The following is a 24,977-nucleotide window of genomic DNA, read 5'->3' as shown; positions in this document are numbered from 1 at the left end:
CCGATCGGCACGCACGTTCAGCGTCGAAGCCCCGTCCCCGTCGCTGAGAATGTATGAGACGATCTGCGGTAGGTTGACCATACAGGCCAAGAACAACGGTGTGTGGTTGGAGTCGTCCTTGGCCGTCAAGTCCGCCCCAGCCTCAGCCAAGACTACGACACATTCGTAGGCAAACTGGCGGTGTTGACGGAGAGCACCCAAACTTATGGCGGTATGTATGGGCCAACTTCCATCGCAGCGCATGCGAAAAGATGCTCCGGCCTCTAGCAACAGCTTAACGTGCTCTAGCTTGCGTGAGTGAATAGCAACATGCAGTGGGGTGTTTTCGTCATCATCCCGCTCGTTGAGATTCACTCCAAAGGGAACCATATAGCGGGCTTCCGTTTTCGGCATGTTGTCTAGGGCGCCGTTACCAGCATCCTTTCCAGGGGCCAGATCAGGGCTGTCTACGTCCATCAACGTCGGCGCTTCTTCCGTTTTGGTAGCTTCTGTGGTTACGACAGGCTCTCCGTTGTCCAGCGGGAATGGTGCAGGCTCTCCATTGTCAACGCGGACATTGTTTTTTGTCGTTGCCGGATCCTCAGTCGCCTCGGCTGACGGAGGCTCGTGCGCCTTGGGATCGGCTTCCGCAATCGTGCTCGCCGATACCTCGGCGCTCACGGGGACTTGTGCCGCTCGTACTGTCGTGTCTCCGCCGCGATGGGTTGTCGGGATTGGCTGAGGAGAGTGTCCAATCGCCGCGGCGTGCGCGGCCGCCGTAGAATCGTTGTCGTCCGAGGAGGAGGAGGAATCGTCGTCGGCTTTTACGACCCGATTGATGCCCGCGGGACCAGCGGAACTAGCATCATCATCATCGTCGTCGTCTCTGGGTACGGAGTAAATTAGGCTCTGTCGGTAGAAGAATATAGAGTGCATAGGAGGTGGACAGCATTTGACAGTTACAAAGAATCGAGTGAGAAATTGGATACGCAGTAGCTAAAATAGACTTTGCGTACCGGACGACGGAGGGACGATCCAACGCTCGTCGAGCCGCGGATGATCCAGCTTGACGAGCGACCATGGCGATGCCGAGCCGGATCATCCAAGAAACACTACGGACCGATCCACGTACCCTGAGAGTTTCCACGTCTTCGTGTTCACACGCGTCGTGAATAGGATAGCGCGTTCGTTCCAGACCGCCGTCTTCACGATCGAAAGCGCCGTCGTAATCCTCGTCGTCACTGCTGTTCATCTTGATTGGTGGTAGGGGGGCTGGGATACGCGCTGCGGACAAGACGGATCCGAAGATACGGTTCGGATGTCCGATCCTGTTCGATTTCGGCACCCGGACAAAAAATGAGAGCAGCGCGGAATCGGTCGCCTCGACCGGCTGGAACCAACCTGCCTTGTCGTACAATCTCGTAGTGATTGGACGTACGTAGAACCAGTACAGATTATTGCGGTAGAGACATTGGGTGAGTGCGTGCCGCCTGACGGTTGAAAATATGCACGCGCGTCACTCGTTTGGCGTCCGACGAATATCGGTTGGGAGTGCCGGATGAAGGCACCCGTTCCCTGTTCGAAATTCAAACCGTCAACACGCCGGACGAGCCCAACGAACATTTTACAACGTTCCGTGTATCGAAAGCCTCCCCTGCACGTCTTTTCGCTCTTTGGCTCCATGGTGAAGGGCTTTTGTGATCTTGCTTTATTGTGAACGAGAGATACCCATTCATTGCGGTGACTCGTATTAGTAGCTACCGTTGTTGTCGGAGCTGAGTGACGGTGAAGAGTAGTACTGCGCCTTCGTTGGTGTCCGGGAACGATGCCGTCGACACCGCGAAAAACACCACGAAAAACCCCGAGCAAGTCTCAGGGGTCCATGACGCCGTCGCGGCTTCCCCCTCGAGGGCGAACACCTCGCAAAGTACTGTCCCCGGCCAAAACGCCGAATGATCAAGGGGAAGAAGGCATTCAAGGTGAGTGTCTCGTTAGCGACGGGGAAATTCGTCTCCTGACTTCGGGATGTACATTCCTCGTGCACGCATCCTTTCCCTCACGCTTGCTTTACAAACCCTAGTGGCGATTCGTATGCGTCCCTTAAACTCCAACGAAAGCGCTCGCCAGCGGGTCTGGAAAGTACTTCCAAAATACTCATCGATTGCACAGACGACACCCGACGGCAAGCCCCTACCGGAGCGTGTCACGGGGCGGACTTTTTTTACGTTCGACAAAGCCTTTTCCGAAAGCTCGACGACCCAGCAAGTCTACGACGATGTAGCCAAAAACATTGTCAACTCTGTTGTGACAGGTCTCAACGGTACTATCTTTGCCTATGGTCAGACTTCTTCGGGAAAGACGTTTACGATGCAGGGCTCGGGGACCATTCAGGAGGGATCCAACGGTAGCGGCGGTGGAGGTGTTGTGCACATGGCAGCGCAGGATATCTTCAACCGTATTGAAAACTCTCCTGATCGCATCTTTTTAGTTCGCGCGTCCTTTTTGGAGATTTACAACGAAGAAGTCCGTGATTTGTTGGCTGATGATCCTCATACGCGAACGTTAGCGGTTCGCGAAGACCCTCGCCGAGGAGTCTTTGTGCAATCTAACGAAGAAATTGTGACCGACTTTGAGTCTCTGTTGTCCATTCTCTTCCGAGGAGAGAAGTCGAGGGCTTTTGCGTCCACGGCCATGAACGAACGGTCTTCGCGCTCACACACGATCTTCCGTATCACGATTGAAAGTCGCTTGAAGGCTTCTGGCGACAGTGCTGGTGACAAAGAAAACGATGATGCGGATGGCGGTGATGGTGCCGTTTTGATATCGACACTCAATTTGGTCGACTTGGCCGGTTCAGAGAGTGTCCGGCATACCGGCGCGACGGGGGATCGTCAAAAGGAAGGTGGGATGATCAATCAAAGGTACGTCCAAGTTCTCGGCACTTTCGTCTTTTGAAACCTCTCGGCTGCAAGCATGTCACTTACTCTTCGTTAATAATATTCTGGCAAAGTCTACTGACCCTTTCGCGCGTTATTGTTGCCTTGGGCACGCCAAACCAAACGCACATCAACTTTCGGGATTCCAAGCTCACCCGTATTCTCCAGCCTTCCCTTTCGGGAAACGCTCGAATGGCGGTAATTTGCTGTGCAACTCCATCGGAGCTTTATCTGGAAGAAACGCGATCCACCCTTCAGTTTGCATCCCGTGCAAAGCTTGTCAAAACAAATGCACAAGTCAACGAAGTCCTCGACGATCGTTCCGTGATTCGCCGTTTACAAAAGGAGCTGGCAGAGGCGCGTAGGACGGGAGGTTCTGCCGCACCCGAACATCTGAAAGAGTTGGAACAGAAGGCGGAAACCGCTGGAAGTGCTGCTCGTCAAGCCGAAGAACGACTGAAACGTCTCCAGTCGTCGATCCTTAATAGCGGCGTACTCTTCAACAACGACGATGAATCTACCATACAAACTTTTTCCAAGACATCAAAGTATCGAAAGCGCCGTTTCTCCGACGGAAATCTTCTATTCCGGTCGCCGGCCAAGCATATGGCGAATCTTGAAAGTCCAAAGACGATGCCCCGACCCATGAAAAAAGGAAAAGCGGAGGTGGCCAGGCCTCTGTCGCCAGACTCACAGCTGATTCTCCTCCGTGACGCTCTCACCATCAAAAATTCCTTCGCAAAATCGTTGAAGCAAAAAGTAGACGAAATGGTCAGCGCCGTGGAAGGGAAGGAGTCGGAGTTGGCTGCAATGAACTTCTCCAATGACATTCTTCGTTCTGAGAGAGACTCCAGTAAGTCGGAAGTCATTGATATGTCCGCAACTTTAAACTTCTTCCGTGCAGAGTTAGCCGAGACGGTTGCAGCGCACGAAGCGGCACTCAAGGAAAGGGATGGTGACATCCAGAAAGCTCTAGTGAAGCTGAAACAGGAGCTACAAGACCGTAAAGATTTGGAAGCTGCGGTAGATTCCTTGCAAGATGAAAAATTATTGCTTCTTCAGCAACACGAAGCTGAGATACAAGAACAGCGAGAAATGGCCAACCTGGTGACCGATGAGAATGCCACACTCAAAAGCCTATTGGAAACGACCAGTTTGGAGCGAGATGATCTTCGTACGCAACTGGAGATCACCAAAGTAGCGAAAGAGAATGCCGAAGCAGAGAAGTTTGATTTACTGGGGACAGTAGAAAATCTTCAAACGGAACACGAAAAGACTCTCTCTCTTGTGAGCGACATTACCGCCGACCGTGATAGACAGATCAGTAAGCGTGACGCGACGGTGGCGACGCTTGAGGAGAAGAATGCTGATTTCTCTCGTTTGTCGAATCTCTCTGACCAATACCTGAAAACCATTGCTGAATTGGAACAGGAAAAAGAACAGCTTCACGTGGAAGTCTCTAGTGTCCGGGACGATGTCAAGGCGAAAGATGAGCTATGTAGAGAATCTGCACACCAAATTAATGAGATTGAGTCAGCAAATGCTAAACTTCAGGCACAGTGCCGAAATCTACTGGATGAGTTAACCCTTCTCAGTGACGCCCAAACCCATCTCTCAGCGACGAACCAGGGCTTAATGGAGGAAATCGCCGAGTCTCGAAACACGGTCAAGGAGAGGTCTGTATCCATAGCTTTGTTGACAGAAAAAGTGAGCTCTTTAGAGAAGCAACTTGTGGATCGACAAGATATTGTTCACCAGCACGAACTATCAGGGGCAAAAGCTGAGGAGAAACTTGTCGAGCTCGAGGCCGTTGTGGAAACGAAAACATCCGCAATGAACGATGCACTCCAGGATATGCAACGAACCAAGGCGCTGCTGGAAGACGCAAATTCGAGAGCTTCTGACTTGCAAGAAAAGTTGGAGTCATCTTTATTGAAAGGAAAGGAGCAAGATACAACAATTTTGGACCTTAAAAGTCAGTTGGAGATTAGCAATCAGAAGGCTGTAGATTTACAGGAATGTTTAGCTCGGAGCTCGAACGAGATTCAGGCTGCGCGTAATGAGTTGAACTCTGTTGACTCAGCCCTGTCTGTGAAAGTGGAGGAGGTTTCGCTACTTATTAAGGAAAGAGACGAAGCTCAAAGCGAGCTGACATCTGCGAAGGATCGTTGGCGACAAGAGCAGGGAAGTGTCCACGCCCTAGAAGGCAAAGTTGCATTCTTTCAGTCCTCATCTGAAAAATCGAATGATCTCTGCAAAAAACTTCGACATGAACGAGATGATGCACTTAAGAGATCGGATCAGCTTGAACTATCGGTTCAGGAGCTTTCCGGAAAAATTGAGGAACTGGACAAGGACACTGAGAGGCACTTGGACGAGATCAGTCTCATTTCTAGCGCTCGAGAAGCTGCAGTTGACAAAGCAAGGAAGTTGGCACAACGCTTAAAACGAGTAGAATCGCAGGTCTTGCCCCTATCAATCGTCGTTTCGCATTTGTTCTCGAAAGATGAGGCAGCCTATACTACTTTGTCGGATCTCACGAAAGATCGAGATTCGAGTGTGTGTGAATCCGAGCGACTTGCTCGCCAATTGGCGCATAGCAAAGGTGATCTCGTGTCCGCACAAACTCATCGAAAAGCCGCTGAGGATAGATGCGTCAAGTTCGAGCAGCGTGTTGGAAACCTCACGATTAGGTTGACAGAGAAGACGACGCAACTTGATCATGTTCATATGAAACTGGACGCTCTGGTTGTCTTACTCTCTTATTTTGAATCCAACGCTAGAATGGCCTTGGACTCTGTATCAATTGCTGAAGACGAGAGGGATGTTGTGGTCATAGCTTCAAAGTCGGAACTCGGGAAGCATCAACTACTATCACGCGAGCAGGCCACATGCATTTCGACCCTTCGCGATGAACTCGATCGGGTCAATGATCGGTACAGTACTGCCGAGAAGGAAATAGTGAGTCTTATTGCAACTATTAATGAACGAGAGACCAAGATCGAGGATCTGTCGGCCAAAGTTGCGTCTATAGAGTCTCTGAGCAGAGATGCAACCTTGGTGGCGTCTACACTACAGGCGGAAAAGGACGAAGTTGTAACGAGATTGTCCGCACTCGAATGTCAATATAAAGTGGTCGTCATGGAGCTGGAGACTTTAAAGCAAGACAAGGGCAATACCGACACTAGGTGTTCGGAACTCGAAGCACAAGCTTTAAGTCTTCGAAACGAGATTGCTGGAAAAAGTGAAAGAATGCAGCAACTTAATACAGAAATTGCCCAAGTTTCTCACAAAGCTGGACAATACCAAGCAAAATTGGAAGAATCAGAAATGAAGCTCGATGCTTTTGAACTACAAAAGGCGATGCTTCAGTCTATTCCTTCAAAGCAGCTTGTTGTCCTCTTTTCGAGTCAGTCTTTCCAAAGAGAAGTCAAGGCTAACCAGGACAAAGCGTTCACGATCCTAAATGCCTCCAAGATTCGGCATGTTACAGTCGACGGGGCTGACCCGTCTAACAAGGAGAAACGAAGCCAACTTTTCGATATTTCGGGTCTTGGACCACATTATCCGCAATTTTTCATTTCGGATGGTACCAACACAACGTTTTGGGGCGACTGGGAAAGGCTTATGCAAGCGAATGACGATGGCTCACTGGAGGGAGAGCTTTTATCTTGTCTTACTATTCCTCCCCCCGACCAGTCGAAAGAAGAGTTGGCCGAAATCACAATTGAAAACACTAAACTGAGGACCGAGCTTTTAGAAGCTTTGGACGAAAGAAAAGCTCATGCGGACGAGCTTATTCAAACTCACGACATGCTGGAATCCACGAACACGCTTTTGATTGAAGCGAGACAGCGCATCAACAATCTTGAGGACGAGCTCGACTCGAAGGAGAGTATGTTATTACAAAGCTTAAAAGCTTATGAAGAAGAAAAGGTTGAGCTGGAACAAAAACTCTCTTCTTGTGTTCAGTGTGTTCAAAATCTCGAGGAGGAAGTCGTACGACTCAATGAGAAGCTCTCCATTCGCTTTGAGATGAACACTAATCCATCAGTCACCATGTCAGATCGAGTTGCTAAGCTGGAAGAAGAAAATAGGGATCTGAAAGAGCTATTGGCTTCTACAAACACAGCTGTAGACGAAGCTAGAGAATCTTCCCTCCTTTCAGATATTGAGCTGAATAATTGTCGCAAACGTATACAAGAATTGGTTCGGGAACTTTCCGAACAAGAGGAGAAGCAAAAGCAGGTAAGCTTGTCCATCTTAGACAGCCAGAGCATTGGTGAAGAACACAAAGAGTTACTTGTCCTTCGCCAGACACTTCAAAACGAAAGGTCTGCGCACGTCCAATTCCAAGCTGAGCAGAAAGAGCTTCGTGGCGAAGAGCAACGTGCGTTGATCCAGGAGGCCGAGGCAACAATGCATCAACTGCGCCGTGACTGTGGAGAACTACGACTGGCACTAAAGAAGTCGGAGGCAGAGGCGTACGCAGCGAGGGAGGCTAACGAAGAGCTCCGGGATCAACATAAGCTCAGACTGGAGGAAGTCATTCAAGTTGAAAGTAAGCTTGCTGCTTTTGAAAATGAAAACGCGCGATTGAAGCGTTCAGCAAGACGTCGTGATGCTGAAGTGGACTCCCAAGTTGATATCCTCACTCGTGAACTAAAGAAGATGCGAACAGAGTTTTTGGAAAGAAATGAAAGGGCGAGCAAAGCAAAAGAGCTAGAAACCAAGAATGCGTCCCTTTTCCAAGAACTTGATGCTCTTACTTACAGAGTCTCGGACCTAGACGGCAAAAATCGCGAACTAGAGAATGAAATTGCTGTACTCGGGGTAAAGCTAAGAGAAGCGCTGAACAAGAAGCCCATTGCAAATGCAGAAGTTGATACTTTGCATAAACTTGTGACTGAGCTTCAAATCGAGTTACAGTCCAAAGACGAACGGATCAAGAAGCTATCAGCTGTCAAGCTAACTAAAGAACAGGTGACTGCTCTGAAGAAGATGAAGGTAAGACAATCTTACGTATGGTGATGTTAAGTTCATCGTCCTTATTTGTTTTGCTTGACTAATTTTAGGCGGAAAATCTTGAGTACAAGAAAAAGTTAGCCAAAACCGAAAGACAGGTGAAAGCTTTCCACGAGCGTCAAAAATTGGCTGTCCCAAGTGTGGCAAACCAGTCAGAGCTTGCGGAGTTGCGATTTGGGAAGGAAGCACTTGAGAGTAAATTGCGAAAGTATGCTGCACACTGTCAGCGTCTTGAGGAGGAAAAGGCTGAGGTGATAGGGGTTTTACGATCAAGCAATGCTCTTGACGGCGACGATATTTCTCGTGCAGTTGTTTCTATCTGCGACAAACTTGCTTCACTGGAGCAAGAATGTGAATCTTTTTCGAAATCTGAGACCAAAGCTACATCTAATTTTCTGGAGCTTGAAAATATACGAACACAAAATCTTTCCTTGCGATCAAAACTAGATCAGCTCCTTCGGAAGGAAGCTGAGCTCAAGGAAAAGCTCGCAGCTCGTAATAGAGAAAACTTAAAAGCCACCGAATCGACGGAAATGGAAAGGGGCCAAGAAGTTCGATTTTTGGAACAGGAAAACCTGCAGTTGATGACCGACCTCAAGGCGTCGAAGAAAAATCTTCAAAAGGCCAAGGCAGAGCTGACGATTTTGCGCTTGAAGCAGACAAATGGTGACGATAGAGATCTTCGCTCGTGCAGTAGACGGCCTCGGAACAAAACAGATGGCGTCGACTCCAAAATTGTACACTGTCAGGCCGCCACAGCAGAGAAGGAGAACACGAGCAATCATAAGTCGGTATTTTCGTCAGTTCCAAAGGCCCGCCTTGGATCCACCCGAAAGGAGCCCTATAAACCAGGTCTTGGAGAGCATTTTCCTGACAGCACGGAGAATACTCAGGAATGCAAGCAGAGCTAACAGTAAATACGGGACGGCAAGCTCCAAGTCAAATGTAATACTAAAAATCTACCCTCTACCATTTGAGACCTTTTCATGAAGCCTTAACTGTAAGCTAGAAGAATCTCGTTGCAGAAAGATAGAGTGCTTTACAATAAATGCAACCACAAACTACAGGCAAATTGCTTAGAGTAAAGCGTCCAATTCTTCTGTGCTCAAAGGTTTGAGTAAAACAGCTTCTGCTCCAACGTTTCGACAATCGCGGTCGAATTCACTTGATATACATGCTGTTACAAATACGATTTTTGCATTTCTGTCGCAACTCTTTCGTTGTGAGATCCTTTGACAAGCCTCGATCCCCATCACGGGCATCTGCACATCAGTAAGAAAAAACCGAATCCACCTGCCGCCTCTTGCGCAACGCGTTTAGGCCGCTATTTACTATAGAAACATATACAAGTACCAGCCTTGTTAGAAGTCTGTTGAGGACTTTTTGGTTGAAAATTTTGGCCTCGGCGATAAGAATTCGCAAAATTTTATACTGCATAGCTGAGCGGGCACTGAGCTTCAATGTAGGCGATTAGCTGTAAGGGTAGCTGGAAGAACTTGACAACTCGCATGCATGCTTTTCCATTGAGCAGATTAGCACTGAGGGCAAGATCTGTTTTAAAGAGCGACGATGTTCCTGAGCTTCAGAAATACTGTAATTTGGACCAATACGAATGGTTGCATCTGCAAAATTCTAAGAAATATATTGTTGATGGAGTCATCCCGTACTAGGAGAAGAGCACTACAAGGCTTACGCTCACCGACAGTTTGTAGAACTTAAGTCAGCTCTTTGCAGCAGACGAAAGTAATGTGATGATGTCGGAGCGTGCATTGCACATGGTCCGCTTGCCATATGTCGGAGCCCACGAAAAAATCGTTGCATCACTCAAAGCTGTTGCAATAGTTCGACCTGGTTCAAAATTGTCAACAAAAGCAAAATTTACTGTCAACTCAGTCCCTTCATCGACAACGCTGTCAACAGAAACAAAACCACCCAAAGCATGAACCAGCTTGGCGGAAGCTGCGAGGTAAAGCCCGGGCCCCCCAGGCAAGCGCTCCGTTTCCACATTTGCTTGTTGAAACGGAAGAAGAATACGCTGAAAAACCTTCTTCTCGATTCTCCTCCCATAATCTTTTATAGAAACGCGAAAACGTGCTTTTGACGGCTCGAGAAGCGACACAGCGTTGACGGGGACAGGCCGAACATTCGACATATTTTACAGCTATATATTCCCACACGTTCGAAGAAAGGGCAAGTACTAGCTAGGCGTAGCAACTGTCGACCAAGGGACGAAAACACTATCTTCGTCTAGATTTTTTTCGTCGCCCCTCTTCAGTCTCACGTGATGACAAGGTTTGCATCGTTAAAGAAAACTCAACGACACCCCATTTGCCATTGAATTTGGCAGCATTTCCCAGCAAATTGTACATCAGTTGTTGGAGCCTTCGACTATCCGTTTCCAGCTGTTCAGATACATTCGGAGCATAGTATGTGAATATCGACACGTCACTTTCACCCTTGCTTTCAATTGTGTGAACTACTGAAGCTGCAGTGTCCTGCAGGTCTGATTTTTGTTTCTGAATATATATGAATCCGCTTTCGAGGGTGGGATAGTCCAAGACATCAACCGTCCGTAGCAGATTGGAGCTGCTGACAATAATGCGAACTGAATCTTCTTGCGTCGGAGACAAGTCCGGAACATTCATCAGCTTGAAAGTCCAACGATGCAATTCAGTGGTGTCCGTATCTCGCGCCTTATATACGCAAAGTGATGTAGTTGCGCAGTTTATGCCTTGCGAACTCTTCGGTTGGCCAAGGCCAGATCGTGATTTGCCAGCTGAAGTTTTTGGGTACGCTCTTGCACTCTTTGTTCTAGTGCCCCTAAAAATCTTGGTTCCCTTCAATCTGCCAGTACGCTTGGATCAATTTACAACAGGTAGCCGTAAACCGCTCCAGAAAATCGATATCGAGCTCATCGTAAGCGTTCAGTTTGTTTACAATGCCGAGCATTCCTATAATAGAACCATCTTCCTTAAAAACTTGTATTCCTAAAACAGCGTGCAAAGGCGGGTGCCCTTTTGGAAGACCAACTACACGACGATCGATTTCGAGGCTTGTTGGAAATGACCGCTTGTTTGGTTGTCATGCCAAAGAGCGTATTCGAATTGTAAATTTTGAGCACTTTAGCTTCATGCTCCGACGTCTCGTTATCCCAATCAATAATTGTCGCTGAGTGTGTTTTCAAATACATCGTATCATCAGATTCTACTTAGTTTCCCCTATCAAACCTTACTCAGAACTTGCGAGATCACGAAGTACATCCAGCAAGCAGCCATACACAACTTTTGGCCCTTCTGACTGCAGATACTGCCGTTGTACATGAGCAACCTCGTCAAGTTATTCCAACAGCTGATTACAGTTGCCTAGCTCAGATTGCAGATCTTCCTTGGTGATTACCATTGAACCCGTTTGTTTTCTCCTTGTCTTACTGATATATCCATTCTTTAAACTTGATTTCTGTGTGCAACTCTTTGTCATTCGGACGTGCGATTTAAAATTACGGAAAATTCCCGCAAAGCGGACTGGGAATTGGAAAGGGAGGCAAGCATTTAGAGTGGCTCGCCAATCCACAGTCTAGAATATCTGTAAAAATTGCCATCCTCAATGGCCTTTCGATCTCGCTGTTGCAAAATTATACCCTGGACGACGAAGTGGCCGAGATACACTATAGGACGGTTGCTTTGGTCGCTGGTGGGATGAGTTGAGTTGGAGGGGAGTTGGTTGATGTAATTGAATACATAGTTGATCCTCTTTGGGGAATTGCTACGGTGTTCCTGCTCGGTAACGCCTTCCGATGAAACGGTATCTCGTTTCAGTTCAGCTTATGTTAGTCGCTTTTCTGTCTTATATCCAATCTCTATCTTCGGTGGCTGTCAGTCTCTAGGTATTACGTACTGCTGCAATGAATACAAAACTGTGTTCAAATATGCAAACCAAGAAACTCGCCTCGTGAAATTGTTTACGATACTGCGAATGGTTGCCCGAGATGATACATGATTCATGAGGGTAGAACGATTTTTGATATACGTATATTTCACGGTATGCCAAAAGGATTGTCCCAACAAACACGCATTTTGTCATAAGTAGCAAACATTTCAAACGTACCCTAGACATAGCCTGGACTCCGTACAAATAATAGTAAATGTCCTTCATTTCGACACTTTCTAAGAGCCATATCGAGAGAACCCCCCCATAGTCGGAGGTGTTGTCCCTCCCTCTATTACAAGACGGAAGTTACCTCCACGGTCAATCCATGAAACTGTGGCTCACATCAAGCGAGGGGTCTCTTGCATTCATTATTCACTTTCCGACGGCTTGCTTTCCCTACGGTTAGCATTTTGTTTCACTTTATCCTAGAGCACAACTCCATTACGCGGAAAAATGTCACGCGGAGACAAGCGAGAACGTGATCGAGAAAAAAACCAGAAAAAATTACAAGACAAGGCCAGACAAGAAGCTCGGGTAAGCTGGCATCCCTTAAGTATTGAACTGCGCGAGTGCTTGTAATACAAAACCTTTTTCAGATAGAATTCAGTGGATAACTGTAACGCAGATGATGCTAACTTTGCTGCTCCTTTTCAGGGCGGTAATCCATTGCAACGAAATATGGATGACGCGGCGAAATTGCAGGCCAAGGTTGCCGCGAAAAAGGCTAAGGAACAAGACTCACAGAGTCAATGCACTGCAACAGTTGGGAGCACAGTTGCTGGTAAGAAAGTCCCCGCCAAAAAGAAAGACAATTTGGACGATTTGTTGGGTGCGGGACTGGCCACGAAAAAGCGAGTCAAATAGAGTAGAATGGGCGGCCTTTTCTAGCGCTTGAGGTTGTCAACCTAGCGGAACATGGACCCAAATGAATGAAGTTCATCAATGCATCGCAGTATTTTTAATGAGGGCCTGAGAGACGACTTCCCCCCTCTCAGCGCTATCTTGCCTCTTTAGTAATTAAGTTCATCCAAGCCGTGACGACAGGGCTTTACCGTATTTTTCAAATACCAATCCAACCTATTTTCCCTAAACTCTCGATAGACCCATGATTTCGCTACATCTAGATCTGATCCAGGGTTGGTCCAAACGTACACTTGTGTGGTTTCGATATTCAAGCTGTCATCGCCAACGAGTTGAACCTCGATATTTGTTCGCGTGTATTCGACATCTTCAAACCAATCGAGCACTCTCATTTCTTTGTAGTCTAATTCATGGTACATCAGCCCTTCGGTGCACACGTTGTCGTCCCTGCATTTAATCAGACCGGGAAATACGTGGCCGATGACAGGATGCCTTATGTAGCCTTTTAATATGGCCGGCATTGAGGGCGGCACGCGACCAATCAGGGTCTTGACTACTTCAGGTGCCATCAGCGTGCCGTACACGAAAAGCGAATGAGGCATTATCATAGAGATACGGATTAAGGTCGGTCAAGTAAAGCTCCTTATCCTTGTAGACGAAGTCAAGCCCCCGAAAAGTATCTGTCGAGGCGATGCAGTTTTTCACTCGTCCATCTAGAGCTAGTAGCTGGTTCATCAGAAAATACATCTTGGGAATGAGGATTCGGGTACGATTTCAAAAGTTAAATAGGTACTAACTGTAATTTAAAATTTTCCTCCTGACCACTTTTTCTCGACTTGGTCTGCCCGCCCGTCCAGCCGACCAACTGTTACATCAACAATTCGCTCCATCTCTGCATCTATCAGTCGCATATTGACTGTGAAGACAAAGCAACTTCTCTGAATGTACCATGGCCAACGTCAATGCTGGATCTGCTTATGATGCGACACCGCCAGCGGAAGTCTCGACGCAGGTTGGATATATCAAGACAACAACACACAACCATATTAGTCGAAGTGCAACCATTCACGGATCGAGACAAGTAGAAATAAAAGGTCGAACGGTATTGGAAGCCGAGACAGCAATTCATGGAGACCTCGCTCTGGTGCGCATCGGCCGTTACGTTTATGTCGAATCCGGTACAACGCTGAGGCCTGCTCCCCAACCACAGCTAATGATCCCCATTGACTCATCAACTACTTACATTCCTATGATAATTGGTTCTCACACAATCATTGGAAGTAATTGCATGATTCAGGCGGCTGCTATCGGTAGTTTTTGCTGTATAGGTAACAACGTCACGATAGGAGAACGTGTAATTGTTAAAGATTGCTGCGTGATTGCCGATAACGTGACACTAGGCCCCGACACCGTGATTCCCCCCTTTACCCGTTTGGATGTTCCCCGTCGACCTGAGTTCCGGTGGATTGCCCCGGCCTGCGTAGAGCTCCCACCTGGCACCATGACGGTCTTGCAGAATCGATCAATGGATAAGTATCAGGATTTTTCTCGATCAAAACAAGTATAGTCCCATGGTAGTTCTGTATCTTTGATTGAAGTGTGGCTTGACAGTGAATGATGGGGAAGAGCTGATCCTTTGACGTCTTACACTTAGTTTCGTACATTCGGCCATCAAAGGGATTTATAAAATGCCATTCAAAAATTGCAGCTATGCTTTACCTAATCAATCGGTTTGGAATGCGGGGGTATTAGCTGCATGTAGCAATGCGATGTTACTGTTAATGGTAAAAACACACCGGTACCTTTTTTTAGAGGAAATTCCCTATCCGGGCGACGCCTAGCCCGCAATTCCCCTATCCGGGCCAAATCCGAGTTTTTCTAAGTAATATTTTTTGAGCGCGAAGTACCTCTTAAGTAACACAACCATTTAGCATTTTTTCCTTTATATTTGTCTATGATCGTGTAGAGTATATTCCTCATGCATTGGCATCAGTAGCTGTTGGTTTGATGCAGTCAGTACTTGGCACAAGTGAATCACAATGTGTGTGTGTGTGGGGGGGGGGGGGGGGCAACTTTTCAACGCGCCTCTACTGTGCCGCGTCGTTTTGGCTCCATACGTGGCCTGACAACGGTCAAGTATCTCCTGGCTTCTGAAGACAGCACGAGGTGATCAAGACTCGTCTGGCTCCTAACGAAGAGATACGAACTAACGAATATGGTTTTCACACAATCGTTGTTAAGATTTATAAACTCTAAACTAAAGAGCTAATCTGTTCACTTTCCATTCGGCCCCACGATCTGCCAAGCGCCATCGTGGTCCGTTTCACTATTCTCCACGGTGTTATACACGGCACCGTGGGCACATTCATCATAGTTACCATGCTTCTTAGCATGGTAACGATCGAGTCCCGAAACAGTCACATCATGTTTCTGAATACTCAACTGAGATTGCGCCTGTCCAAAACCATCCGTGTCGGGATTTGTGGCCAAACACACAAGATTAGTTTCGACAGGCTCGCCTTGGGTGCCACGACCCAAGTAGTGCGCGCCATCGCGCGAACCGGTATTCAAAACTGTCATTCCAGTTGACACTCCCCACTGTGAGGTACTCGAGACAGAACAAGCGGGAGATTTCGTCTCACCTTTCCAAAACAACAAAGGCTGAATCAAAGGCCAAGCAACTGCATGACCGAGAGGTTTGGTCAACACATCGCTAGCGTTGTCTTTGCCCTCAATCCATAAAAAATGCATGATCCCAAAAGCAATCGCCTCACGGACGCGGTGGTACGCAAGGGCATTGTGTCGTTTAGAAAGAACGGAATGAGGAAGCGTAGAGCTGGTAACAATGCTCTGATTGTCGCCAAGGAGCCAAGCGGGACCGTCCAAAGGAATACCCATCATACGTAGCGTAAGACGCATGTCAATAATTTGTTCTGTAGCCAAACGAGCAGCAACAAACTCTGAACCGTACGTAGCCGTTTCAACTGTAGACTGCCGTTTGGAAAACCAAGACACAGGAGTCTGATTAACCAAATGCAAGACACCAGTTGTGGCACGGCCTGTAGTCAAATCATGGTACAAGTTAGCATCAACAAAGGTAGTAATGCGCATGGGCTTACCACGAGCAGGAGGAACGCCTGTCGGAGAGTCCTCGTCACTCGATTTACCGTACACTGAGTACATCCAGTCGTGTTGAGGGACGTCTCCCCGAGCCTCATGGTTGGGAATTCCAGTACGAAAACGAATGGCAGCATCAGGGTATCGACGGAGGTATCCGATGATACGACGGAGACGATTCAAATGTCCTTCACGAGGGGCAGCACGAAAGCGTCCCATCGTCATGACGGCACACTGTATGTCAAAGCGCCCGAGAGTGATGGCCCACTGGAGGGCACCGATGAGGGACTGATACAATTTTATCGAACCGAAATCAAGGAGTTGCGAAGCGTCGACTTCCGGATGGTCACCGTTCTCGAGAGGAGACGAGTACAACTTGGGCTCCGTACCAAAGGAGGTCTTGTAGTTCGAAATAATACGTTTCACGTATGTTTTCGCACCAACTGCGAGAGTATTGTCCTTACTGTCGCGAGTAAAATCACCACCAAGAAAGTAAGTTGGAGGGCCTACACCCTTCAGAGTGTAATGATGGTCTGAAACAAGGGAATCAAAAAAGGCCTTGGGGTTTCGTGAGACGCATGCAATATCGTCGACGTATACGCATACATACTCCCAATGGTCATCGCAGTCACGCATCCAGAGGTCGGGGTCCGCTTTGCAAGGAATAAAATTCATCGTACGGAGGGAGTCCGAGAGACGCTCATGGAAACGGGCTCCACTAGTACGTAGGCCATACAAGGCCTTGTCAATGAGCAAGGTATGCCCAGAAAGCTCCCCAAACTCAGGACCGGCAACAAAATACACCTGTTCCTTCGTGTATGCCTCTAAGTAGGCGACCGCAATGTCACCAACCCACGTTTCCAGTCCATTTACCTCACCAGCAAGAAGAGCGAGACGAATGGACCGAAGGGATACAACACCGGAATAAACACTGTCCTTCGGAGGCGCCGTCATGTGTCCACCGGCGACGAGCCGGGCCTTGTATTTGAGTGACTGCTTCACATCAAACACGAAATGAACATTGATCCGCTGGTATCCAGGGCCAGGTTTGGCTGCGCCCTGACCGAGGTCCTTGTACGTTTTATACTCACGGTGCTGAGCCAGTTCGAGCTCCATGGCATCGGCCCAACGAGTATTACCGGCGTTAGCGTCAAATTTCAGGGCTTCACGAGAATTACGAGGGACAAGGACGCCAAACTTGAAAATTGGGTCTCCCTTGCGTTGTTTCACTAACGAAACAGATCGATTGAAGTCATCACGGTTGCGAAGCAGACGATTGAAGCGGCGCCACCCGGGCACGTTAAGAAGATCGTTGTCAGACGCGTACATCGCGAGTGTGACTGGATCGTCCTTTGCCATTTCAATTAGAGGTTCGTACGACTGGGAACCATCTTCCCATTGAACCAAAACATTCCAAGAGGATCCCTTGTAGCCCGCATCGGTCGGTTGCAAAGGGCCTTGGTGTCCAATAATACTAGTAAACTTGAAATGATCTTCGATATTTCCGTTCGTAGCGGGCTCTGATTGTTGGGCTTCCATCAAATCGGAGAGTTCATTGTACGAAATGATCTCGTCAGCATCCTTTTCATCAATTTGCAACAAGAAGCGGATTGCCTGGTGGTTATCGGAGTCGGCATCAATAATTTTACGAGCAACAAGGGCTCGATGGCTCTGGCCGTCAGGGGCTTCACGAATCAAATATCTGCCGATCAATTCGTCAGGAGAGAATGCATGGGATTTCTCAAAAGATGGATCAATCGTAGCGTCATGGCGTAGGTCACTCGTAGCCAAGACAATGGGCTTAGGATTCGAGGGCTCCCCACCATCGGGAGAGGAATCCGCAGCACGATGGTTTTTCAAACCATTATCGACATTGGCTGGACGAACAACAGAACGAGCAATGGCCTGGTGAGTATTGTCTGTCAAAATCCAATAAGTCAGCGCATCACCTTTATGTTCGGCGACACCAATCCAACGACCAGTTTTCTCGCGAGAATGCGATGGGAAAGACGCATGGTCAGGGTCGTAATAATAAACGGGCTCAAACCAACGAAAAAGGAGCAAAGCAGAAATATCGGGACGCTGTCCATGGGCAACCTGAAGCGGGGTACGCCAATTCAAGCTTTCGACAGAGAGGCGATTGAGCAAGTAGGTCACATAAAATAAGCAGAGCAACCAATATTCAGGAGGAGTGTTTGTACGATCCATGATTGTGTTCACCATCTTTTTCACCTCTTGAATGCGGCGTTCCGCGTAATTTTGGTGCTGATGATGCGGCTCGCACTGCATGTCGTCGATCGCATACATGCGCAAGATCTGAAGTGCCTGCTTACCGATCTGAGCACGGGCATTGTCGCTGAGGAGGGCATCGGGAGCACCATGGGTACGGATAAAATCCTCGAAAGTATGGGCAAACTGAGACTCGCGCTTCATCGGGAAGACAGAGGTGATTTGCGAACTTTTTCCAACGAAAAGTTGGGCCATCGTAGCCCCACCATGGTTAAAAATGCCGTCATCGGCCGCAGGGGTATCCGAGAAAAAAGTATCGGTTGCCACAATTTCGTTCAGACGAGAGACATTGGCAGCAGGGAAACGCGATTTGAAGTGTTTGCGCAAGGGCAAACGGGCATCGGCACGAGCAAATTGCGTGGTATTTTCAAACGTACGAGCGATACGAGCACTGGGAACCCATCCAAAATTGGGTTGCAAAGCATCGACATTCAAAGGGGATCGACTGACTGCCGCGGAATGCGCAAGGAGACCAAAGTTGTTGATGCGTTCGTCACGGAACGGAACATGGCCGACAGGAAGCTGCAAACTGAGGTCATCGTCGGCAGCGGCAGGAGAAGAGAGACTATTTGGATCCCACTCGTTGTCAGCGGTAAAAGGCACCCATTCGAAAGTGTCCAGGTCCTCCTCGGTAGGGGCCTGCATAGACAAGTAAGTGAGTCCGCCAGAAACCGAAAGCGGGATGACAAAACGACCATCGGACGTGACAATACGCTGTTTGCCACCAAAAGTACGAGGGACGTCGTCAACCGTGACTCCCCAGGAGCGCATTTGGTTGCACGAGTGGATGGTATTACCAGTACCAAGATGAGCATACTGGTGAAACACACCAATAATGGGACCATCCGTCGTGTGAATGAGTCCGGCCACTGTTGACAAACGGAGGTTGGTCAATTCCGAATTTCCAATTCCAGAGACAGTTGCCTCTGACAGGGATTGCGAAATAACGGTTACGTCTGAGCCGCTAAGGCCACCGTTGGCACCACCATCGACCAAAGAGTCCTTATTCAACGAAACATCGTGAGTGGAAAGACGGTACTGCACAGAAGCACGGTTCACTTCGCGGCGATAGGTGGTCCCATTGACCGAAAAAGAGTCAGACGTGGCTCCATTCGATGGGGCAGAGTGCTGGCGGGCAGCTGAATTCGAAATGAGCGAACGAAGCAGGTGACCAGGTCCAGCAGCAGGTGGGACGTGGGTCGAAGCAAGGCTTTGGTTGTCAACAGCCGTCGAGTCACTGACATACACCGTAGGAGGGGGCTGAGTGGCAGCGGCGTTCACCGATAAGGCAGGGGCAGGGGCTGGAGCAGGGCGAGGTCCTCGTTGATCCATAATGGTCCGCTTCTCTTCGGGAGAGAGAGCATTCCACTTCTCAGGAGGCACATAATTCTTGTGCTTCTTACCAATCGGTTTGTTAGTTTTCTTCTTGGAAGAAGACTGGAACTTCGCATTGTTTGCTGAGCGTCCACCACGGTTGTTACCGCGGTCTTCCAAATCGGTCTGATCAATATCAGTTGCATGTTCAAGCATCAAATCATAAACATACTCGAAATCGGAATCATCAGCACTCTTACCCACATGGGTACGAGAGTAAAGTTGAACATTTCCGAGGAAAAGTTTCAATTGCGGATGGGAACGGACAGCTGACTTCAGTCGTACGCTCTTCTGGTGATCCGGCAAAGGGAACTCGTTGATCCGTTCAAGATCGTAAATCAAATTGCGCCAGGTCGTCAAAAAAGCAACACAGGTCTTGCTCTTTGAAGTCGCAAATGAATACAAAGTAAGTTTCGTTTCAATGGATGTGGCCGTGATCTGCGCGTTAATACCTTTGCCGTACGAGGCAACAAGGTCGCGGTAGACCGACTGAGCATCCAGCTCATCCACATGCTTGTGGAGGATTCCACGCGCACGAGGGGTCAACAAAATATCGTTGAAAACGCCAAAGACAAAGTTCTGCATTTCAACAAACGTATCCGTCTCGTCGACGGTCTCAGGCAAATAATCCGGGTCAAGTACCAACTGAACACCATGAATACGGAGCTTGATACGAATATTCGTATTCCAAGTGACCCAAAAACGGTCTTCACTGAACTTTGGATACGGGACGGAATGATTTTTGATCGTCTTCCGAAATTTCGCGGCAGCACTTTCAACAAAGGAACTTCGAGCATCCGATCCAACAGGAGTAGCTGGGGCAACAGTAGCAGAGGCGGGTTGCCAATACTCGAGAACATCAGAGGTAAGTTCAAGCCAGGTGTCGTTTGTCACATTGGTGCCTTTCGAAAGGAACCATTGTACAATCTTCAAAATCCGGTCCTGTTGCGCAGGCGGAAGGAATGTACGAACAATTGCAGCAGGGCCGTCTCCCACAGCAGGGGTCAAGACGCCGTAAGACACCGTTGCAAGACGATGTTCAGTGATTGAGGCCAATTCACTGGCCTGAGTAATGCCATACTCTTCAAAGAACCGACGGTACGACGAATCCAGCGTTGTCGCTCCCAAAAGGTTCACAAGGACATGCTCGAGAGGATCCATGGTCAAAGCAGGAATGATTCTCGAACGCAACTGTCGGGCCATTCACACAACAGTATCTCGTGTACCAAGGACAAACGAGACAAACACAGTATCTCGTGCACCAAGGACAAGCGAGACAACAATTATCCGATCGACTCGTCAGCAGATCGAAACAACAACAACAACAAAGCCACTGGTCTTACCCAATGGGTTGCCTTATTGCCGTTCTGTCACAGAACCAGGCAATACCCAACAAACGGGAGCAAAGTGATTAGCAAATCAAGACTGTTAATCTGACAACGGTCAAGTATCTCCTGGCTTCTGAAGACAGCACGAGGTGATCAAGACTCGTCTGGCTCCTAACGAAGAGATACGAACTAACGAATATGGTTTTCACACAATCGTTGTTAAGATTTATAAACTCTAAACTAAAGAGCTAATCTGTTCACTTTCCATTCGGCCCCACGATCTGCCAAGCGCCATCGTGGTCCGTTTCACTATTCTCCACGGTGTTATACACGGCACCGTGGGCACATTCATCATAGTTACCATGCTTCTTAGCATGGTAACGATCGAGTCCCGAAACAGTCACATCATGTTTCTGAATACTCAACTGAGATTGCGCCTGTCCAAAACCATCCGTGTCGGGATTTGTGGCCAAACACACAAGATTAGTTTCGACAGGCTCGCCTTGGGTGCCACGACCCAAGTAGTGCGCGCCATCGCGCGAACCGGTATTCAAAACTGTCATTCCAGTTGACATGGCCCGTGATATACCAGAAAGCGTCGTGGTAAGAGAAGTCGAATCGCAGTACCGAGTGTCTCAATAACGTAATCTAAATTGCACAGCATATGCGGCAGCCGCTTGTGACGGGTCGACCGGGAATCCAAAAGCAGTCGTCCGGAGCCGCTAGTAAGGATGTCATGAGAGGATGGTCTCCCGCCACGTACGTCAAGGCCGGCAACAAGCTATCGTTCGACGGCTGATGGACGAAATCTTCTTCCGCATCATCCATCCCGGAAGCCGTATGTTCAAAATCATACTGACGTGCCTCGAGTTGATCCAGACAAATCGTGCCGACGCCGCTGACCAGTTGCAAGCCAGGCAAGCAAAGCAGAAAGAGACTTGACGTGATCCGGTCCGCCTCTTGCTGTTTCTGCGAAGCGGTATCAAACGCGTACACCAATGCCGTCAACGTGTTCTGCACGCTTTTTCCACCAGTCCGCACAATTCATTGTGTTGTCCGCACCATCTGTAGTCATGCTTGCCATGGCACCCAACCGCTGCAGGAGGGGTTGTTTGGCATGTGGCGGTGTTGGGTCGACGCCTGTGCTTCTTGAGGATACGTTATCATTGTGGAGTTGTAGTTGCAAATGAAATCCGGTTGGGAAGGCAGGGGTGGTGGTGACCTCCACCCAGAAGGTGGACAGAGAAACGGGCGGGTCAATATTGTGGGGTTGCTGTTGTCGTCATTGCCGCGACGCTCCTTGGGTTGGATGCGGGCGTAATCTTTGGGATGCACGATGCCATTGGCAATTTTGACCACCTCAACGGCCCATTGTTGTCTCCACTGTACAGGATTGGTGCCAATCCCGGCGCACTTGACGGTATTGAAAAGGCTGTGTACGGCGGCTCCGACCACAACGGCCAAGGTGGCAGTGTGCATCTGCGGCGGCTGGCGTGGATGGCTTCAAAAGGATTGCCTGGGTAATGCGTGGCGTTTTCGGAAAGTAGCGCTGGTGGAGGACGGTGTTGTTTGCAACCAGCAGTGTTCCAGGCTTTGGCGTCCCCGCAATCGCAACACTCCTCATGCTTGCATGGAAAACCAGAGTAAAATAGAAAACCAGAAGGAGGTCCTCTACGGTAGATGCCTTTGTTTACATGCTTTACATTGAATTTTACTTATAAAATAGAACAACTTAATGATGAACAATGATATTATATAGAGGACACCTAACATGATAGTCTAGAATATGCAACAACTATCTTTACATTACATAACAGACATTTTGGCCTCAGACTCAGCATATTGTAAAGCCTGCTGACGGTGATTCAAGTATCGTATTTGAGTGCTCGGCTTTTGGCAAGTAAGCTGTGTATGACCAACTATTCCACAGGCTCTGCACGTCATTGGCCTTGCTGATGATGATTCATATCGTTTTTTCTTGGGTCTACCTCCTCTGACCTTGTGTTCTGGTGGCAAAAGCTCTTCCAACATTAAATTTCCCAACAAGGAAATTGATGGAATAGGCCAGCTATACATCTGGCTGTATGTAACCAAATGATATAGGGAGTTGTACCATCTATTGTCATTTGGTTCAAGCTTAGCATGGATGATAATTGCCATAGCATGGATACACGGACGTCCGTACTCATTCTGGTACTGGCATGGACATTGAATTTGGAAAGTTCCTGCATTGACCTCAACATCCAATCTAGATCCAGGAGTATTGTTGTGTAGGTGTGCAACCTGAGCTCTCCAAAGAGTTCCTTCATGATAAGTGATCAAAACAGAGCGTCTACTAGCCTCTTGCATGCAGGAGAGGTGTTTTGTTTGAGCAAATGCTGTCAGTGTTAGACCTTCTTGGGCCCATTGCTTTGACAGGTTAGAATGCTTGACAAATTTCTTGATCATCCACTGAGATAATCCAACAAGCAAATCAAGGATTGGCTGCTGTCGTAGCTCCTCAATTACACTGTTCATTTGCTCAGCAGCATTGTTAAGCTGCTTTCCAAATCTTGGCTTCCCTTCCAAAAGAAATAAATATGCTGCAAACTGCTCTTTTCGCTCATGGAACCAATCAGCAATGTCCTTGTCCAAATGCTCAAGATATTGCAATGATGTTTGATATGCACCCTTTGTCCGACATTTGGCCAAAGCATAAACAGCTGTAGAAACACTATCTGGAATTTTTCGTTTGACGCCATGGTCACGTGCATTGGCAATCATGTGCCGCACACAGCGACCAAACTTGGCTCCCATGCTTCTTACAAGAGATTGGAATGCATGACTTTGTATGCCCTTGTCAAAATCTGCCACAAAGGCAGTAGCTCCCTCAAAGTCCTTTCCTATCTGCTCTCCAAACCATGTCCAATTGGATTCATTCTCAATATCACAAATAGCATATGCCAAAAGGACAAGCTGGTTGTTACCATCATGAGTAACAGCCAGCAGGATAATGTGATTAAAAACTGGAGAAGTTGTGAATGTACCATCACTGGTAACAACACGAATAGATCCCACACTCCAGGCATATTTTGCAAATGAAAATGCAACATAACAACGCTGAAACTGCCTAAATTCAGATTGCCACAAACTGTGCTGTGTTTCAAGTATAAAGCTACCTTCTGGATCAGCTCTTTTCAAGTGCTGGAAGTAGGATGTCAGCAAAAAATACTGCCCAATGTGCACTTCGATTCCATCGCGTCGCTTGGCTGTTACAACCTTATAGGCATGGGATTTTGTAAGGTGTATTCCATTGGATCTTTGTGCAATTTCCCTGACTTGTTGTGCAGCGCCAATGCGCTTCTTCCGGTTTGGAACATATCCACTTAATGACGGAGAAACCGCATTGAGGACCGAACACTTATAATTGCGTTTTCGTGTGGACTCATAATCTGAGCAAGTGTGCACACCATGAAAAGAGCAGATTTTCCACTCTCCAGTGAGGCAACCGTCGCTATTTTTCACAGGTCTTGCATTGATGTGGCACTGACAAATTGTTTCGTTCTGTTTCCAGTTCCTTTCAGGCGCTGAAATGCAATTGGCTCGAAAGCACTTTCCAGATTTGTTTTCCAAAATTCTGTAGTTTTTCTCAAGTACTTGGTTGTGGGAAAACCATGCAGTCTGGAGAGCATTATACGAAGGAAAGATTTCACTGACTGCTAGCCTCATGGTGGTTTATTCTCTTGGTGTACTTGTAACTTTGTGCGATTGTACCACGTAGGAGTTGGTAGCAAGTGTTCCAAGCAAACTGCTTTAAAGGCAACAAATGGATGGGAGGCATTGATTTTTACCACCAACAGCTACTGATGCCAATGCATGAGGAATATACTCTACACGATCATAGACAAATATAAAGGAAAAAATGCTAAATGGTTGTGTTACTTAAGAGGTACTTCGCGCTCAAAAAATATTACTTAGAAAAACTCGGATTTGGCCCGGATAGGGGAATTGCGGGCTAGGCGTCGCCCGGATAGGGAATTTCCTCCTTTTTTTACTCATAGTCAATGCCAGCGGGCAATTGCTTGCTGTCAGCGAGAGGAGATTTTGAAAATTCAAAGTTATTCGACAGTTAAAGTGAAGAGCAAACACATAAAACCCTGTT

The 24,977-nt window shown here is 47.9% G+C and overlaps 8 protein-coding genes across 8 annotated transcripts; 3 read left to right on the top strand and 5 right to left on the bottom strand.

Annotated features, from left to right (window-relative positions):
• Positions 1 to 2,058: 2,058 nt before the first annotated feature.
• Pt-KiF14 (kinesin family-like protein) lies at positions 2,059 to 3,272 on the top strand (the record flags this gene model as incomplete). The annotated part of the gene is made up of 2 exons (XM_002183159.1): positions 2,059 to 2,900; positions 2,990 to 3,272. Coding segments are annotated over 2 exons (1,125 nt in total), but the record flags the coding sequence as incomplete, so codon positions are not given.
• A 6,388-nt stretch (positions 3,273 to 9,660) lies between these two features.
• On the bottom strand, positions 9,661 to 10,092 carry PHATRDRAFT_39081 (predicted protein; the record flags this gene model as incomplete). Its single annotated transcript, XM_002183029.1, has 1 exon — positions 9,661 to 10,092. The coding sequence occupies one exon, from the start codon at positions 10,090 to 10,092 to the stop codon at positions 9,661 to 9,663; it is 432 nt and encodes a 143-aa protein (XP_002183065.1).
• A 2,228-nt stretch (positions 10,093 to 12,320) lies between these two features.
• PHATRDRAFT_39080 (predicted protein) lies at positions 12,321 to 12,731 on the top strand (the record flags this gene model as incomplete). Its single annotated transcript, XM_002183158.1, has 2 exons — positions 12,321 to 12,401; positions 12,468 to 12,731. The coding sequence occupies 2 exons, from the start codon at positions 12,321 to 12,323 to the stop codon at positions 12,729 to 12,731; spliced, it is 345 nt and encodes a 114-aa protein (XP_002183194.1).
• Positions 12,732 to 12,877: 146 nt separating this feature from the next.
• Positions 12,878 to 13,330, bottom strand: PHATRDRAFT_39079 (predicted protein; the record flags this gene model as incomplete). Its single annotated transcript, XM_002183028.1, has 1 exon — positions 12,878 to 13,330. One exon carries the CDS (start codon positions 13,328 to 13,330, stop codon positions 12,878 to 12,880), a length of 453 nt encoding a protein of 150 aa, XP_002183064.1.
• A 416-nt stretch (positions 13,331 to 13,746) lies between these two features.
• Positions 13,747 to 14,157, top strand: PHATRDRAFT_15160 (predicted protein; the record flags this gene model as incomplete). The annotated part of the gene is made up of 1 exon (XM_002183157.1): positions 13,747 to 14,157. A coding segment is annotated over one exon (411 nt), but the record flags the coding sequence as incomplete, so codon positions are not given.
• An 845-nt stretch (positions 14,158 to 15,002) lies between these two features.
• On the bottom strand, positions 15,003 to 15,308 carry PHATRDRAFT_39077 (predicted protein; the record flags this gene model as incomplete). The annotated part of the gene is made up of 1 exon (XM_002183027.1): positions 15,003 to 15,308. The coding sequence occupies one exon, from the start codon at positions 15,306 to 15,308 to the stop codon at positions 15,003 to 15,005; it is 306 nt and encodes a 101-aa protein (XP_002183063.1).
• A 1,763-nt stretch (positions 15,309 to 17,071) lies between these two features.
• PHATRDRAFT_39076 (predicted protein) lies at positions 17,072 to 20,669 on the bottom strand (the record flags this gene model as incomplete). Its single annotated transcript, XM_002183026.1, has 2 exons — positions 17,072 to 17,074; positions 17,145 to 20,669. 2 exons carry the CDS (start codon positions 20,667 to 20,669, stop codon positions 17,072 to 17,074), a joined length of 3,528 nt encoding a protein of 1,175 aa, XP_002183062.1.
• A 424-nt stretch (positions 20,670 to 21,093) lies between these two features.
• PHATRDRAFT_48581 (predicted protein) lies at positions 21,094 to 22,580 on the bottom strand (the record flags this gene model as incomplete). Its single annotated transcript, XM_002183025.1, has 4 exons — positions 22,059 to 22,580; positions 21,831 to 21,984; positions 21,529 to 21,805; positions 21,094 to 21,392 (listed from the first exon to the last, which is right to left on the bottom strand). The coding sequence occupies exons 1-4, from the start codon at positions 22,313 to 22,315 to the stop codon at positions 21,094 to 21,096; spliced, it is 987 nt and encodes a 328-aa protein (XP_002183061.1). The 5' UTR covers positions 22,316 to 22,580.
• Positions 22,581 to 24,977: the final 2,397 nt, after the last annotated feature.

Source organism: Phaeodactylum tricornutum, chromosome 18 (genome assembly GCF_000150955.2).
Source record: "Phaeodactylum tricornutum CCAP 1055/1 chromosome 18, whole genome shotgun sequence".
Taxonomy (NCBI): Eukaryota; Bacillariophyta; class Bacillariophyceae; order Surirellales; family Neidiaceae; genus Phaeodactylum; species Phaeodactylum tricornutum.
This window is presented reverse-complemented; position numbering and strand designations above follow the sequence as displayed.